Raw genomic sequence first — 17,837 nt, 5'->3', positions numbered from 1 at the left:
TGCTTTATTACATTAACGTATGCAAGTTGATTCTTGCGTACCTGCTGTCTGAACCTGTCTAAGTGTTGCCTGTTGCAAAAATCTTCCTTTGCTGCAAATATTGCCATTGCCCTCCCCATTCTCCAGGTAAATATCTAGGTCGAGAATACTAAGGTCTCAGGTGCATGTTTCAAGGCTGATAGCAGCATCTTGCATCTTATTTTCTAGGGTCAGGCTGAGTCAATGCTATTTGTGATCCATATGGCGGGTTTCAGCTTATCAACTTGACAGATGTATGCAGTCACATCCCCATTTCCTCATTCTCTAATTATTTGGACCAGTTTCTAAACTTCTGATCGACTAATTTATTGCATTACATAGTGTTGAGGATGCTCAAGGATTAGAAGATAAACTTTTTATTATTGCAAGTGTATCTTATCTATGAAGCTAATATACCTTTTATTTTCTTACATAGTGTCGCAACCAATCCCGCTGGCAACCGCTAGCACCCTCCCTGACACCCACACAACAAGGTAAGTCGCGGCCTCCTCTGCCAGTTATGACCCCTCCTCTCTCTTTATCTTGATGTTGTTAGATTGATTCATCATGATATGACATTTTAACTAAGGATTAGACAACAATTATTCTTCTATATGGATTTTTTGGTGTAACTACAATATTTTACAAGATGAATCATTCTTGCATAGTAATCTCAGGGCATATTTGTATTTAGATAAGTGTGTATGCCCAGTTAATAGTAAAATTTGGTGTTTTTCTGTTCCTCTTTCTGCAGTTTTCTTGCTGCATTGGTCATGATTTCTGTTGCTTTCTAACATTTCAGTTTACAAAACTATTACACAAGTATGTATATGCCCCATGTCCCATGGACATACATGGAACTTCCCATCTATATAGCAAAATCTATGTGTTTATGTCATTTTCAATCTTGACATAAAGAATGCTCAATACATGATCAAAATATTTTTATGAATTAGTGAATTAATAAGCTAGACTATAAGGTGCTCATCTGAATTGCTTGATCGGTTTCGGTAAACTTCAAAATAAGAGTTGACAACAAATTATGTCCATGTGTCGTAGAACACTTATTTTGCATGAATAACCTTTAGTTTATCATGAGTTCTCATGATAGTGCCAACTCCAGTTTCTCCAATTTTTTAGCCAATCAGGAAGTAATTATATATTAGGTTGCACTGATCATTGACTTGTCGAGGATGAAGTGGGAGGCGTCATGTGCCCAAGCCATCAGGTAGTCCTATGCTTAGGTTTTTTTCCTTGGCATTGGTACTAATTATGATGATCTCAGTGCCGACAAGCAGTTATTGGGCTCTTCCCTCTGTTCGAATGATAATTTCTTGATTTGAAGTTTAGTAGTGCCACGGGCAGCTGACGTGACCTTCATGTCCATAACGGGGGTGATATAGTCAATGGCTCTTTTCACTTGTTCATTTCATAATAGCTATGGAGTAATGTGGTGCACACTATACTCAAATAGATTGGAAATTACTTGTAATCTACATTAACATATTGCTTCAGTGATTATCAGTGCGTGCTTTGCCATGCCAGATCTCTCTACGCCGATGCTTGGTGTAGTGTAGCCCAAGGTGGAAGCGACTACTCACACATCTCTCTACGCTTATTTCACATGAAATGTTATTAATAGTTGATTTTCCTATTGCCATCTATTATTTGTTGTTTGTTTGTAGATACCAATACGATGCGCCAATTGTAGTTGTTGAGAGTGAGTGCAATACTGATATACTATGATGTTGAAGAGGATATGTATCTAAAATGTTTACAAGATAAGTGAAAACCATTATTTTTCATGTGATGTTGATGTATGGGGGTAGGCACAAATCGAAACTTTGCTAAATCTGATTTTTTTAGATGGTTTAATCTGATTTATAATACTGTTCTTGAGCCAAATAAAGTAAATGATCTTTTTACATAGCTTCAGTTCTACTTGATGAATTTATGTTAGTTGAGAAGCGCATTGAATAGGATATATGACATTAGAATGTTGCTACAAAGTTTTCCTATAAAGTTATCATATTAGATATGATGAAGTAACCAATGTGCATACAAATATCGATCCACATTTATGATTCATTATCCTTGTGTGAAAATTCATCCATCTATACTTCTTTAAAAGGGGAAACAAATGTTGTGATACATTTGGTTGCATTGAAATGCTAAAATTTGAGAGCTCATATATTCGCATGAGAAAGTAGTGGGTAAGATGCCTAAAATGCTGACGTGATACATGTAAGAGAGAAATCTTATGATTTTGGCAAGTTTGTGAAGTGGTACATCTCATCAAGATTAAACTTGCAAGTCCATGGATATAATTTCAAATCATTGCACATGTAGAATTACAAGTAGCTATGTGTAGATTGAAACTATGTATTAAAATGAGACACCCCACGCTACTACTGAGTGACTGCCGCACCACCCACCACCAGATCCACTCCCACCCCACCAAACTCTTCGTGAACACCCCACCACTCGGTCGAACTCCTCTCCCCCACGATCTGGTCGCTGCCACTACCACCCACGCTGGCAACCCACGCGTCCCTCTCCCCCGATTCTCGATTCATCCTCGCGGATCAGATCTGGATGACTGACTGACTGACGGACCGGTTTCTTGTCCTCGTGATGGATGTTGCTTTGCAGGTGGCTAGGGTCTCCGCCTTCAGCGTCGGCATCCTCTACGGCTCTGTCAAGCTCGGCATCCTCAAGGTAATCCCGCCCCCACCCGCGCAGCATTCCTTCCTCTGTCGTGCCGCGTGATCGATGCGATTCTGGTAGCGTCAGTGTTGGCCGGTGGCCCCATTGGTTGCTCGGGTTAGGAGGGTTCGGTCCTAGGGCTGGATCGATTGGATTGGATGAACTACGTGTCTATTGTTTTTTATCGCAGTTCAGTATCTATTGCTACTCCTTAGCAATTAGTGCTCCACTTGCTTGTCTCTTCGTTGGCCGTAACTACATTTAGATGTGTCTTAATGTGATACTTTTGCATTTATGTTTATTTCTGTAGATTCAATGGATTTTACTCATTTTTCTTTCTTTCTATTTTACGGTTTCTGCAGAAAATTCCAAAGGCCGTAGTGTATCCAAGAAAAAAATCAGTGGTATGTGACTCTACCATGTACTACTTAAATTAGTTCGGATGTTCACCTACGTCAGTTGTATGTGATTCATCTGCTTTTTGTTACTGCCAATCACACGAACAAACAAAGATGACATTCCGTTTATGTAAATTTAGCAGTATGAACTAGTAAGAGCCTTTTGCTGAACTGAAGATGCTATTTGCTTCACTTTTTTGTCGGTTAAACTGTCCCAGATTATATAAATTTAGTAAGAACTAGTAAGAGTTAAATCAACTGTATGGGCAGCATTAACATAGGTGTTCCTCTGTCGTGCTGCTACGTACTCGGTATTCCGGCCTTCTCCACTGATCAGTGAGCTCGGCCACCGAATGTAGCTCATGTGCTGTGTTGCTGTTCTAGACAAAGGTTTTCTCTCAATTTTTGTACATCTACATCCCCTCCTATGATGCTAGCTTAAGCAGCGTGTTGAGTTATTTCGGAATCTTTTATGCACTTTTCTGTTGAGTGCCTTTGTTTTAAACTATGAGATATGCCAATGTTTAATTCTGAAATCTAAATGCAATCTTATGTTGTTCCACCGTGATTAATTTTCAAATGTGTATATCTAATGTTTTTACTGCAGTTTTAAGCTTCGCTGACATCTAACTCTGTGTAGTTAATTTTTGTTATTTGTCTTTGAACCTATAAAAATGGGTGATCATTAGACTTGTCATTTCCTACATGTGTGTCCTGAACACGTCTAAAGTTTTTATAAGAAATGCAGTTCTGAGCTCGAGCATTCGTAGGATGACTAGACACGTACTACATATGACTTCAGATGTATATGTATGCAATTTCACCCTTTGCTAAAATACATCCTATACAATGTCAGATTTTGTGAAGCCACGATGAGCTAGGGGTTGCACCGCAGGAGCATAGCGTGTACAAGTACTGAACATTGAAGATTGCATTGCAGCTCATCAGTATGCCTTACTTGCAATCTTTGAAGCCTATTAAATTCGGAAGTGTTATTTTTTCCTGTACAAGTTTGTTTGTGTCAAGTACTGCTAATTTATGTTTTTGAGGGGTGTTCATATACTTCCTCGGCAACATGGGAAGCTTTCACATTTGGTCTAGTTGTCTCTATGGGTTAGCGACTTAGCATGCATGTTATAATCAGCTTTCACATTTGCTTCTCTGACAAGTAAGGTCTGTTTTCATTCATTGGTACTCCCTCCATTCGGAATTACTTGTCGCGGAAATGGATGTATCTAGATGTATTTTAGTTCTAGATACATCCATTTTCGAGACAAGTAATTTCGAACGGAGGGAGTAGAAGGTAGCGACAGAGTGGGAAGCTTTGTGCAGAGATCTTACCTCAAGGTTATCACGGATGCGCACAATATGACACGGAATTGGCAAAAAATAGGGAGCTACAATATGAACTTTCAAAGGTTGGTTCCATTTTCTGTATATGTCCTTGTACACTCCTATATTCTCCCATGATTGAAGTCTGCAATGCTTACAGGACAATCTTTGTTTGTAGGTTAAGACCTCACTGACTGCTTCAATGAAGAGATTTGAAGAGTTGCAAAAGGTAATTTTGGGGCAAATTTCCATTGCTGCAAGATAATGAGATGTTGAAGCGGCAAACTGAATCCTTGACACCGAAGTGCAGTTGCGGCAGATTATCTATATTTTCCCTTTTTCATTTTTCTTATTATTGGAGTGAGAACAGGTCGAATGAGGAATACTGTGATAGTAGATACAACAAATGTAGTAAAAAGAAACTTATGTTTGCAATTGTTAATGACATACATACTTGCATTTTTTTTGAAGTGGTCATTCGTGAGTAGCAATGCATAATGAAGGTTTTTGGCTCATTTATGGACTGCCTGATCCGGAGGCTTTCAGGGCAAGCGTGCTCTAAGAACTCCGACCGGACGGACGGCTGCACCTCCAGCTCCAACGAAAACGCACCGCCGCACAACGACGCCTACATGGAGGAGGGCCACAGCCGCGCCGACAACCATAAGAGGAAGGGGCCGTCGAGGAAATGGTGATTTCCTCCTCCCTTCCCCATTTTATTTATGTTTTATCTATGTTTTAAGTAGTTTGTACTATGGATTTGTACTGTCCGCCGAGGAACTCCGATGAACTATGGTCCTTTTGTCCGGCGATGAAATGGTGATCCGATGAACTACGTGTTGATCGTGTTTATACGTAACGTTCCATGGATTGCATGGGTTTGGGGTTTTGGATACGAGGGATGCGGCTGTGGAAGCTAGCATATGAGGCGTGACCGGTCGGGCGTGTCCGCGGGCATTTGAGGACCCGAATTAGCTGTCATGGCTGTAGATGCTATTATAAGACAAATAACCTAACTCAATGAGATGGATGACCTAAGTGCTTATGTCAATGTCCTAGATGACACCACTGCTGATCTCATGTCCTAGGATGACATCATGGCTGATCTCACTATTTTAGACAGGGTTTAATCATACACTAACCATATATCTAGGAATGGTGAAGGGATGGACGTCTATCAGCGAGGTTCACGGAGGAGGGACGGGTCAATTTCTGTCCGTGCATGGCTCACAGTTGGGAACAACGACGGAATTTCGCTGGGGCTGGGCAGTTATGACTGCCCGCGGGCTAGGTGTAGTCACCTGCGACCATGATTTGACCCATTTCGGTAAATCGTAAATCTCAATATGGTGAATCGCTTGCTAGGGACGGGGTAAATCAATGCAAATAAGCTCAGTGCCATAGTACACAACCTGGCACACTGAACCACATACCACATTGGACCCCAAAACACCTAGCACGAACTTGCATGAATTCTGACCGGAACTGGCACCCCTTGTTTTATCCGGGAGAATTAATGGAGTGAATTGCACTATATTAATTGAAAAAGTAGGTTGCGTGTGTGTGAGGAGTGCCAAAAGAGGGTGCGTCGGCCGCGTGATACAGCTTGTACACACTACCGCAGATCGAGCGGCTGGTTGTAACGTAAGCTTCTCCTCCCACCCACCCCTCTCCATCTCCATCTCCATCTCCATCTCCATCTCCTTCTCCATCTGCGGGGAATAATCTTCTCAGTCATCACACCGCGGTAGGGCTGGACAAGTATGACAGGGCAGGCGCCAAGTCTCCTGTTCCGGTTCACCGACACGGAGGTCGCCAAGATGGAGGAGGTCCTCCGTGACCTCAACGCCATGCCCAAGCATCCTGTCATCCAGGGCCTCACCGATGATTTGAACGCCTCCCCGGACCGCTCCGGCAACGGCAAGGTCCCTGTCCAGTACAATCAGGTACTAGGCTTTCCCTCCAAAACCCAAGATCCGCATCCACCCTAGCTATTTCCTTATTCAGATCTATATTATGTGGATTTGTGTTGGGTGGTCGCAGGTGAGGAATTGGTTCCAGAACCAGATGTCCGCGCAGTCCAGGAAGATGATGGTCCCCCCAGTGGCCGAGGAACACCACCCAGTGGCCGGATCTTACTCAGGTGCTGCTTGAATCCCCATCTTAACTTAATAAGCTGTTTATTTCCTTACAATGTAATTAATAACTGCACTGATCTTACAATGTAATAACTGCACTGATCATACAATGTCATAAGCTGTCCACTGGTGGTGCAGAATTTATGCATATCAGTGCTATGCTCCTAATATATGTTGACGCCCATTCGGGAAATTGTACGACACGTGGTTCGTGCGCCATTACTCTTTTGCATGTGAAGCCTGTTGCAATGCTGTCTAGTTAACTTGTTGAAGCCCATTTTGGAAATTACAGGACACGTGGTCCGTGCGCCGTTACTCTTATGCGTGTGAAGCTTATAGTGATGCTATCTCAATAAGTTGTTGACGCATACAGTTAATTTTATGCAGAACTACGGGCAAAAATGACAACCCAGTTTATTTTGATGTGTTTTAGGACTTCATATACAGCCTAGCCTGTACTTTTTTTAGGGCCCTTCAAAACATGTCGTCCCGCTGTCCTAGTCGTTCAAGCTCATTTGGGATATTCCAGGACACGTGATTCGTGGGCCCATTACTTTTATTGAGAACCGCAGGCAAAATTTTGAACTCAAGTTAATGTTGTCGGATTCTAGGACTTTACAGCCTAGCTCATAGTTCTTTGTCTTTGTACGTCCATCAACACTTGTCGCCGTGCGGTCTCAGTCATTGAGGTTCATTTCGGCAATTGCAAGACACGTGGTCCGTGTGCCCTTTATTTAATTCATTCAGAAATCTAGGCCACATGGCGCAATTTTAGTATTTGATGTCTTTCAGAAGATTTTAGTTTTGTAACAGACCAAACATATACCATGTATCTTGTTGATTGTGGATTATTGATACTGTCGTTGCCAATCAGGGAATAGTTCTTCGGATGGTGGCCATGTCCAGTTTGAGGCAAAGTCAGCAAGAAATGGCGCATGGTATGCAGATATATATATACATATTCCATGCTTTCCTCTTTTGTGGCGTTTGATGTCTGTTTTAATTTTCCACGTGAGTGTGGGTAAGTCTGTATGGGGTAGGAGGGTTACTTGCATGAACCTTTCAGTTTTACATGCTTGACCAATTCTTGTTGTTACAGGTACGATGTTGCTGCCTTTATGTCCCACAGGTTCATTGAAACGAGGGACCCGGTAATGACCATAGAACTTTTTGTTAAATAGGATTGATGTTCGTAAATTCATTTCTGCCATTCTTTGTTCAAGTAGTTTGCTAGAGATGATTTCGTTTCTTCTCTATTTATAGCTGGATGACAGTTGATGTTATAACATTTTGAACACCTGTCTTATCCAACTTTATGGTGTACGAGTCCTATCTAACTTTATGTTATACGAGTCCTGTGTGTTGGGGAAGTATCACTACAAGATAGTACTAATAAGATATTGAACAGTTAAGAAGACATAAAGAATCTTGAGTATTTGCTACTTTAGGCTCATACGGAAAGCTGATACTTGGTGGTATAAAACTTACTTTCACAATCTCTGTGTTTTATCATGTAAAACAAAATATAAATTGAATGTTTCTTTCAATGATTATATAGCTGTGTAGACATGTCAGAGTTTTAGAAAGAAAAAAGTTAGTTCACCCCCTTCAGTTATCATCCTTGAACTGTAGAAATTGAAGCGAATCAAACTACAATGGTGGTTTTCATGACAACTTCGTCATGTACTGAGCGCATTCAGCTGCATGCCACCATGGAACCCCACTCTACCAATCTCATGATCTATAATCAGCATAGGGAAAATAATAGATTTTTTATATGGTGTGAACGTGCAATATAACATACCAAAGTGCCTATTTAGGTTCTTGTACTTGTACATTTCCTTAAGGAAAGAAGTAAGAGAAATAGTACTGCTAGTTTGCTAGACTGCTAGTTTTCAGACAGTAGATTGCGCGATTGCTGTTTTATTTATCCTCTGATATTTTACCCTATATGAAGAAGGGCATTAATTGTTAGAGATATTGCCACATTACTATTTTGTTAATACTATGGGTATATGGTTATTTTCAAAAACATGGTATCACTAACGAGGGTTCCTTGTATTTAATCTTCTACGGGGGGAAATGAAACCCAAAGAAGTGAATGGTGATTTTGTTTTATCAACCTTTTCTTCACAAGGGAAGAAAGGGTTGATACAATGTGCAGCAAAGCCAGCAAAAACATATATAATACAACAAATGTGCAGCAAGCTAGCAACAACATTCGGTACAAATATCATTGCATAAGAGTTTTTTTCAATGAATAACCAGGTGAAATTTTTCAATGGATAGCCAGGCGCAAATTCCAGACCCATACTTATGCGCATTCAAACTGTAAAGCATATGCATCTATGTTGTTTTAATTTCCAAATTAACTAACAACCATTCTCTGTTAATTTCCAAATTAACTAACTGATCCATTGACCTCTATGCTTACTACATGTCATCCACACCATGGCGGTACCGGTACTAGCTGCCAAAAGTTTGTTTCTTGATGTGTCTGCCCAAGTTGGATGATTTGCCATAATTCTAGTATTTCTTTCTTCCAATCATCCATGGAGAATCACAACAGCAGTAGTATTATTGTTTTAGACTCTTAGCCTCCACACACACCAAAGGAAGAAGTCACAGCCATAGTACGGAAAGAAGTTTGCATCATGTAGGTCTAGTGTATGTAGCAAGCACGGAAGGCAAACGTGTTTGACGGACACCAATGGGCTGGTGGGAGTTGCACAAACCATCGAGTACTAAGTGATACATGTGGTTAGAAATGATTTGAGCATTTGTTTTCACAGTCAAGGGTGAAAACTGGACTCCATTACTTTTTGAGAACTACGCAATACCCATGTTCCTCTTGTGTTTAATCACTCTCCACTGCGGGTTCAGTACGTGTGCATTACGTGAACTGTGCTTGCACTTATTTATTTTTTGTGTTTCAGGAAGTACTAGTTCGATTTACTTGGCTTGGACCCGAGGAGGATGAATGGGTTGATGTTTGTAAATGTGTGAGAGTGCGTTCTCTTCAATGTGTTGATGTGCTGCCTGGGGATCTCATTATGTGTTTTAAGGTATCCATCTGAAACAACTTCTCTTCACCTGACTTGGCAAGTTAGCAGCTCACAACTTGATAATTCATGTCTTCCTGAAACATGACAGCTGCTCCATTTTGTTGTTGTTGTGCACTTGAAAATTCTGCTAGTTAACTTATTATTCCACGGTTATTTTCTTACTGTTACTTGTTGGCGTATGATAGAGTAGTGATGGGTATGTCGTTTGGGTTTCACTCAAGTTTCTTGTTGACACTCAAGTTTCCGCAGTTTATATAGGCTCTATTTCTTGTTTGTATATACTTATAAAAGTTATGATTCCAGTTTGCGAGTTCTCAAACTATTGTGATTGACAACACTTATTAAATGGCTTTACTTTAATACTTTAAGAATTGTAAGTTTCAGTACTTTAATAATCTTTAATATGATTACATCAAGCCGGCTCCGGTAGGGGAGCGGCGACAGCGGCGCGTCGGCGGCTCGTTCTGACAGCGGTAGTGGTCGTTCGGTGGTCTCGGAATCTCGATATAATTTTATTATGTTTGAGGTGCTTTGTACTTTCGGTGAACTTTGACAATAGATATGAATCATTTTTTGCAGAAAAAAAAGATTACATAGGACATTTAACTATAACTCTGTGTCTTTCCATATTCTTGGTAATCGTATTACATAGTACATACCTGTGATGCCACTTGGTCCAACCGGCACCATTGATTTGGCTATTTATTAGTCGAGACGCGAATGACCAAAGGACCGTAAAATCAATGCATTTTATTATGTCATACTTCTGAGTACTAAAACTGATTTTCAATCTTAAATTGGGTGTGAATTTATCCAATAAATATTATTATTACTTCATTATTAAATTAAGCACTGAAAGCTTCGTGTTGTTTTTCAAAATGAAGGCTGTAATGTAACCTATCTCTGGCCATTTATAAAGTGGATAAATCAACTTTCATTAAATAAGGTGCATAAATTAGAGCATTGAGAGGAAAAATGCATGACTTTACTACTCTTTCAAGGCAGCATTATATACTCAAACTAGAGTATTGTTGAGGGTCTGAGTAAGGATTTTTGGTCGCTGGGAAAGTTGATTTAGCTGTCTCGTAATGTAGTGTTATCATTTAATCAAGTTGATTTCTGTGCTGAATTGAACAGGAAGGTAAAGAGCAGGCCCGCTATTTTGATGCACATGTTCTTCAAGTTCAAAGGCGCAGGCATGACGTAAGGGGGTGCCGCTGCAGGTTTCTTGTTTGTTATGATCATGATCACTCTGAGGTAATTCTCCTTCTCTCTACACTGTGGAGTGTCCATGCATTTACTCTGGTTCCATTGTTACATCATGGTTAGATGTCAGAATTAATTCAAGCTTGGGTCCTGGAATTATTTATCGGGCTGTTTGCCAGATAATAAATTGGATTTTGGACTTCATCTTGGACTCCATGAAAGTTATTAGCCAACTACAACCGAAGTTCCAAATCAGACCTCCAGCCCTATAATTTATATGTAGTTGGCTGTGGTTTCGTTCTTCATAACATGCCTGGACATCAATAAATGAGTAGCTCGCCACGGTCTTTTCTCTACCCATTAAAATCCATCCCACTTTCTGTAGGAAACCAAACTTACTTCAAAGTATCCATGTCATTTCATTTCCAATCAGCAATTTTTTTGGCGACCAACAAAAGAAATCTGGTTTCTATAAGATTGATTGGGAAAAAAACAGTCCCTCCATTTTTATATACAAGGCCACAAATTCAGATTACAGGTACGAATGTAAAATTTAATGTCTATTTTGCAAGTCGGTTTTTCTTTTCATTTACTAGGATCATTGGGGCATCTACAATGCAAGAGCGCTTAATCAGGTGCTTAGACAATAAAATAAATTAATTATGGAACTTGCGTGGGTGTAGGAGTTTGTTTCCCCAACAGAGGAGCCCCTACTCAAGCGCTAATCTAATTCTTTTTCGTGTGGGAAAAAATGGATAGCGCTTGTTAAAAAAGGTTCGTACGGGAGAAAAAAAGGGAAGCGCCTGATCGCTAGAAAGGCATCGACGCCAGCGAAAATCCTTCGATGGAACGGGATTTACCCATAACGGCCAGGACTTGAATCCTGGCTGGCCTAAGCGCCGGGGTTGTACATGCCCTTAATACGCTCTATGCATGCAAGGAAACTGAGTGGATGATGTAGCTGACTGTCATTATGACTGCATGCATGCAAGTATTAAATAGGTTGCTAGTACCAGAAAATATCATTAATTTTTCCTTGATTACTATTGGTGGCCTTGTATACTCTCTTCGTCTAGGTGCATAAGTCACCTTATAAAAACTAAATAATCTCAAAACACTTAGGCACGATACATTAACTCACCTCATTTCTTCTTTCTTGACATAAATAAATGAATCAACCAATAAGAGATGTGGGGCGTCTATGCTTTCGATGACCGGAGACTACCAAACAAGACATGTAGTGGTCAGTTCATTACATGCAATGCTATTAATTACCAAATAAATATTACGTTCTCTCGTTTTTCCCTCCGCCTTAGTAGCGGTGCACAACGTAAAATGACTTATGCACCTGGACGGAGAGAGTAGATGCAAAATGTATATTCCATAGTGGCCTTATATAAATAAATGAATGGAGGACTATATTTTTTGTGCTAGGCTACTTATCTTACTTCATCCGTCTAGGTGTATAAGTCACCTTACGAAAACCAAATAATCCCAAAACACTTGGACGCGGTACATTAACTTCCACCTCGTTTTTTATTTCTTGACATATCAACCAATAAGAGATGTGGGATGTGCATGCTTTCAATAACTTGAGACTATCAAACACGACATGCAATGGTTAGTTCATTGCATGCAATGCTATTAATTAGCAAATAAACATTAAGTTTTCTCGTTTTCCCCTTCTCCTTGGTTGCGGTGCACAACCTAAGATGACTTATTCACTTGGACGGAGGGAGTACTATGTAGTCAAATAAAAAGGAGTAATGAGTTTAGTTTGTTTTATGACGTTTATACCAAATAATTTATTTTTGCATTTCTTTTCACGTGACAGGAGTTTGTTCCACTGAGCAATGTATGCCGTCGATCAGTGCACCAAAAAGCCCAAAAGCCGCACGAGATGATGGATGTCAACACTGACAAGGTGACCGGGGGCGGGGTTCCCATTCCATCAGATCAAGGAGGTTCGTCTGACAAGCCGGTTGCTCCCTTACTTGACTCGCCTACTAGCACTGGCAGCAATTCAGTGGCAGATGTTGAGGCGGGGGGTATGGAGGCTACCCCAAATGGTGATGGTGCAGATGAAGCACATGGCGACAAGATTGATGTGGGAGCGTAGCTCTTTCACTTCCTTGTGAACTTTAGTCAAAAAGATGTTCGCCTAAGACAATTGAGGAAGGATGTTTGGTTGCCCAGTAACTGTAATGTGCCCATGTTGACTGGATTGATTGTGTCGGATTGGGTATCTATATCTATATAGGTATGTCGTCAGAGAAGATATTGTTGTGCTTCAGTCCAATAAAAGTTTGGCAGTTGTGTCATTCCCTGTAAATAGAATTAGCAAGGGGTAATTTTATCCCGCGGAAGGCCCTCCAAATACAGGATCCGTCTATATATATCTAGGAAGAAGGGACCCATATATAGATCCCCCTTTGTCATCTTCCTCTACCTGTACATCTCACGCTCTCCATTCATCTCCTAAGGGCTGCACCAATTCCTTTCCTTGTTTTCCTTCTTTTTATCTGTTGTCATTCGATCGGTTTGCCACCGGCGGTTGACTCCTCGCATTTCCAAAGCTGATGGTGAAGCTAGTATTGCCCTTGTAATTGGCACCATTGAGGAAGCAGTTTACATTGAGGATATCCTCCAAAACCTGAACTCTATGACATTGCAACATTGCTAGATGAGATGGGCGCTCCTTCATCATGATAATACTCCCTCCATTTACTTATACAAGGCCACTATGAAAAATACACTTTGCATCTATACAAGGCCACCAACACTAATCGAGACAAAAGTGAAAAAAAAATCAGCTTTCAATCCCTTCTTTGCATGCATGTGTTGTATTAATAATCCCACTAAACGAAAAGAAAAACGGGTTTACAGAGCAAGAAATTAAATTTTATCTTGGTATCTGTAATATGAGTTTGTGGCCTTGTATATAGAAATGGAGGGAGTAGCAGCGTAGGAATGTAAGATCCCTTTTTATGAATCAGATTTGTCAGTGTTACAAACAAACACGATTTTGTTTTTGTATAAAGGACAAAAATAATAATTGTAGGCTCGAAAAACTTATTTAGTATAACCGATTTTTTTAGGGAGTATAACCGATTTTCAGTTGCTTTACCATGGCGATCTTCATCACCGTTCCCCACCTAATTTTACAAAAGAAGAGATATAGAGATCCAAACTACAATCGATATCATATGTGCAATTGAGTTTAGGATACCAGAACCAAGTTTTTGCTCGCATCTCGTGGGTTGCTCATGTGACTCACGGGGCTAACGCCGGCGCCGCCCCAACCAACTCCTCTTTTGCTCTCCTCTCGGTCGCCATGGCCGCCGACCTTCAGCCAGGCCACGGTGGCGACAAGGCACCTCCTCCTCTTCCCCCTGCTACCCGGGCGTTCCCCCTCTATCTCACGCAAAGACGAGGCACGGATCTCTCTCGCCCAGCCGTGGCCCTGCTTGGTAGCGGCACGACTCTCGGAGCGCATGGGTGTGAGGTAGGCTACTACCACCGTGTCATGTTGGCACACCTACTCGCGGTTGGGCAGCGGTCGTGGAGGGTTTCCTGGCAGCCGCTCGAGGTTGGATCCGTCAGATCCAAGATCCAACAGGCTCCTAATCCGTCTGCTAGCTTCCTTGGGCATGGCCTTCCCATTGTTGCTGGACCTTGTGGCTACTTCTGGGCGCTCAGTACCCAGATCTAGGGTTCATTTCCATGCGGGTGCAATGTACAAGCTTTGGGGTGTAGTGAGTGGCGGAGTTGCGCCAGTGCGGCAGAGGGGTCGGACGGTTGCCTGCTTTGCGGTCTGCCGCGAGGTGCGTGATGGGTGAAGGTGGATCCTGTTGGTCGCCGGAGTGGCGGCTTCAAACGATGGGAACACCGACACCATTTCGGCAGGTCTTGTGTTCCAATTTTTTTGTCACAAAGATGGCATCTTCTATTCCAATCTTTTAATGTACCTTTAGGTGTTTCGGTGGAAGTACTATAAAAAATCAAACGCACCAAATCTTCTGGTTCTCCCTCTCGACGATTTATGTTACCTCCAAAACATTCCAAGTGATATTATGCAATACTCCTAACTCATCTACGACTCAACAAGATCAAAGGTTCTTAAGTGTGTGACCCAGTATGTTTGGTAAAATATACACATGCCTTAACCGCCGAGGAGTTATCCGAGCTACGTGCAACAATCAATAAAGATGGCGTCGTCCTTGATAAACGATCCAAATCCACATAATTCAAACTAGTCAATGAGATTATGAAATTTCAGGTCCATCCCGAGGATACATCCAAAACGGCCTTAATCGGTACCCACCTCGACGCTTCGCTAGATGAAGCGTTGCGCGGTTTTCTTTGAGAAAATTGGGACATCCTGGCACCCTTCTACAATGCCAGGTATACCTAGAGAGCTCACAGAACACAACCTCAACATCATCGAGGGGTTTAAACCAGGAAAGCATGCACTACAAAGATTCTCCAAGCTGAAGAGACAAGCAATGAGGCAATAGTTGGCCAAATTGTTGGAAGCAGGATTCATCCGAGAAATCAAACACTCCCATCTGTTGGCGAACCTAGTCATGGTACCGAAGAAGGAGAAGTCTTGGTACCTCTACGTCGATTTCAAGGACGTCAACAAGGCATGCCCAAAGGACCCCTTTCTGTTACCACGAATTGATCAAATAGTCGACGCTACAGCCGGACATAAACTCTCACTATTAGAAAATAGCTTATAGGTAGATCCTTAGCAGTAGCGCTAGGTAAGAGCCCCACGCTACTATTAAGTAGTAGTAGTGCGAGCCGAACCTTGCTACGGGTACACACTAGTAGCAGTGCGGGTGCGCACACACACCACTGCTGCTAAGTGGGCCCCATAGTACCCCCCCCCCCCCCCCGAGGATAGCCATAGTAGCACAGTCGGGTGTAAAAACATGTGCTACAACTAAACTGATAGCAACATCACGTGTTCTATACCCCGCGGTGCTACTACTGTTACACGGGGCCAGCAGGTGGGCCCCACTTAGCAGCAGCAGGTGTCGGTGTCAAAACCGGCAGATCTCGGGTAGGGGATCCCAAACTATGGATCTTGGATCGATGGGGAACAAGGGACGTGGGACACGATATTTACCCAGGTTTGGGACCTCTCTAAGAGGTAATACCCTACGTCTTGTTTGATTATATTGCTTCTGTATATGGGGATTACAGAGTTGATCTACCACGAGATCGAATGAGCTAAAACCCTAACTAGTAGGATGGCGATTATTCTCCTGGCCTCAATGGATTAAACCCCCTGGTTTATATAGACACCAAGGGTATTAGGGTTTACAGATAGTCGGTTACATCAAGGAAACACCGGATCTTCCATCTTGACTTGGGGTACACACCAAGGCACAAAAGGTCTTCAGTTTGGATTCATTGCGGCCCACCAGTCCGGCCCATGTGAGATAGGCCGGCATCCCGAGGACCCCATAGTCCAGGGCTCCCTCAGTGGGGGTTATACGCACACGCTACAACTACTGCGTTAAGTAGGAGCGGGGCCCTTGCACCGCGCTGCTGCTAAGCAAGCCTTATCCCCTCTATGCCACCCATTCCTCACTCTCTCACCGTCGTGACCGTCCTCGTCCCGCTGTCGCTGCATTGCCGCCATCCCCGGCCTCGGTAAGCCTCCCCCATCCTCCTCCTCCTCCTCCTCCATCCTCCAGCTGCCGCCCTCATCCCTCCTCCTCCTCCTCTCTCGTCTATCCGCCGCCCCTCCTCCCTCCTCCTCCTCCCTCCTCCATACGCCGCCCCTCCTCCCTCCTCCATCCACAGCCCCTCCTCCCTACTACATTTTGAATTAGTAGGGTTTAGTTGATATGTAACAATTTGTTAGTTAATAGTTTCTAGTTGATATATAACACTTATTTGGTATGGTTAACCGAAGTATTACAAAATTAGACAGAGTTAATAGTTTCTACTTGATATATAACACTTTGGTTTAGGATAGCTTCTAGGGTTTAGTTGATAGTTTCTAGTTAACTGTTTTAGTAAAAAATAGATAGAGTTAAAATTTATTATACCTTTAGTTAGGAAACATAGTAGAAAACACAAATTTCGCACCTACGATTACCCAAGATCAATATGAAGTTGCATTATGGGTTGGGATCACGATCGTTATCGACATCAAGTTATAGCATAAGCAGAACGTGTTGGTGTAGATCTTACTTGGAGTCCCTCGAACCGTTGATGAACGATCCCTCGTACCGCCTACAAACAGTCCCTCGAACCGAAGACCAAAAGCACAGCCTCTCTACTTGGTTGCAAGCGTGCAACCTCCATGATTTGGCAGCGCTTCGCCGTCTAGAGCTAATCATCCTCGGAGAATTAGAGGGGGAGATATTAGAACCACACTGGGCTTCTAATTGTGTGACCAAGAGGATTAGGCATGCTCTAATTAGTCAATGAGGATCAACTAAAACATGAACTAGAAGAACTAGAGGAGGCTCCAAAACTATGTATGCAATAGAGCAAAAAAACCTAATATATAGGTTGGAGGAGGAGGAGAGGGCAGCCACCAAGGGGGCGTCCCCTTTGGGGCGCCGGCCATGGGGAGGGAGGGACACCCTCCCCTTGTCCAATCCCCCCCCCCTCCACCCACCCACACACACAAGGAAAGGGGGCGCCTTCCCTACTTGGGCCCTTGTGGCCCAAGTTGCCTTACACCTCTTGGCCTTTTAAGGCCCATTGATATATAAATTGAATTTAAATGTTCTAAATCCTCTAGATCATTTTCTATATATTTTAACATCCCCGGAAACATTTTCCACCTATATCATGAGAATATATATATATATATCGGTAATACCCGATATTCACCGGAACTCTTCCGGTGATCGTGAAACGCTTCCGGATCCTCTCAGAACTATTCTGAATATTCATGAAACAAATCCACAAATATATTCTCATGACTCCCGTCCCACTAACACTCA

At 42.2% G+C, this 17,837-nt stretch overlaps 1 protein-coding gene across 2 annotated transcripts; it reads left to right on the top strand.

Annotated features, from left to right (window-relative positions):
* Positions 1-5,999: 5,999 nt before the first annotated feature.
* On the top strand, positions 6,000-13,184 carry LOC125513165 (protein SAWADEE HOMEODOMAIN HOMOLOG 2-like). Of its 2 annotated transcripts, XM_048678197.2 has the most exons (8): positions 6,000-6,098; positions 6,206-6,400; positions 6,498-6,597; positions 7,467-7,530; positions 7,692-7,743; positions 9,529-9,657; positions 10,795-10,914; positions 12,698-13,184. In XM_048678197.2, the coding sequence occupies exons 2-8, from the start codon at positions 6,218-6,220 to the stop codon at positions 12,980-12,982; spliced, it is 933 nt and encodes a 310-aa protein (XP_048534154.2). In that variant the 5' UTR covers positions 6,000-6,098; positions 6,206-6,217; the 3' UTR covers positions 12,983-13,184. The 2 variants fall into 2 exon arrangements, with proteins under 2 accessions (XP_048534154.2, XP_048534153.2); XM_048678196.2 differs by lacking the exon at positions 6,000-6,098 and having other exon boundaries at positions 6,105-6,400.
* The last annotated feature ends 4,653 nt before the right edge of the window (positions 13,185-17,837 follow it).

Source organism: Triticum urartu, chromosome 6A (assembly GCF_056163025.1).
Source record: "Triticum urartu cultivar PI428250 chromosome 6A, HENAU_Tu73, whole genome shotgun sequence".
In the NCBI taxonomy this organism is placed as follows: Eukaryota; Viridiplantae; Streptophyta; class Magnoliopsida; order Poales; family Poaceae; genus Triticum; species Triticum urartu.
The sequence above is the reverse complement of the archived record's forward strand: the minus strand, read 5'-3'. Positions and strand labels throughout refer to the sequence as shown.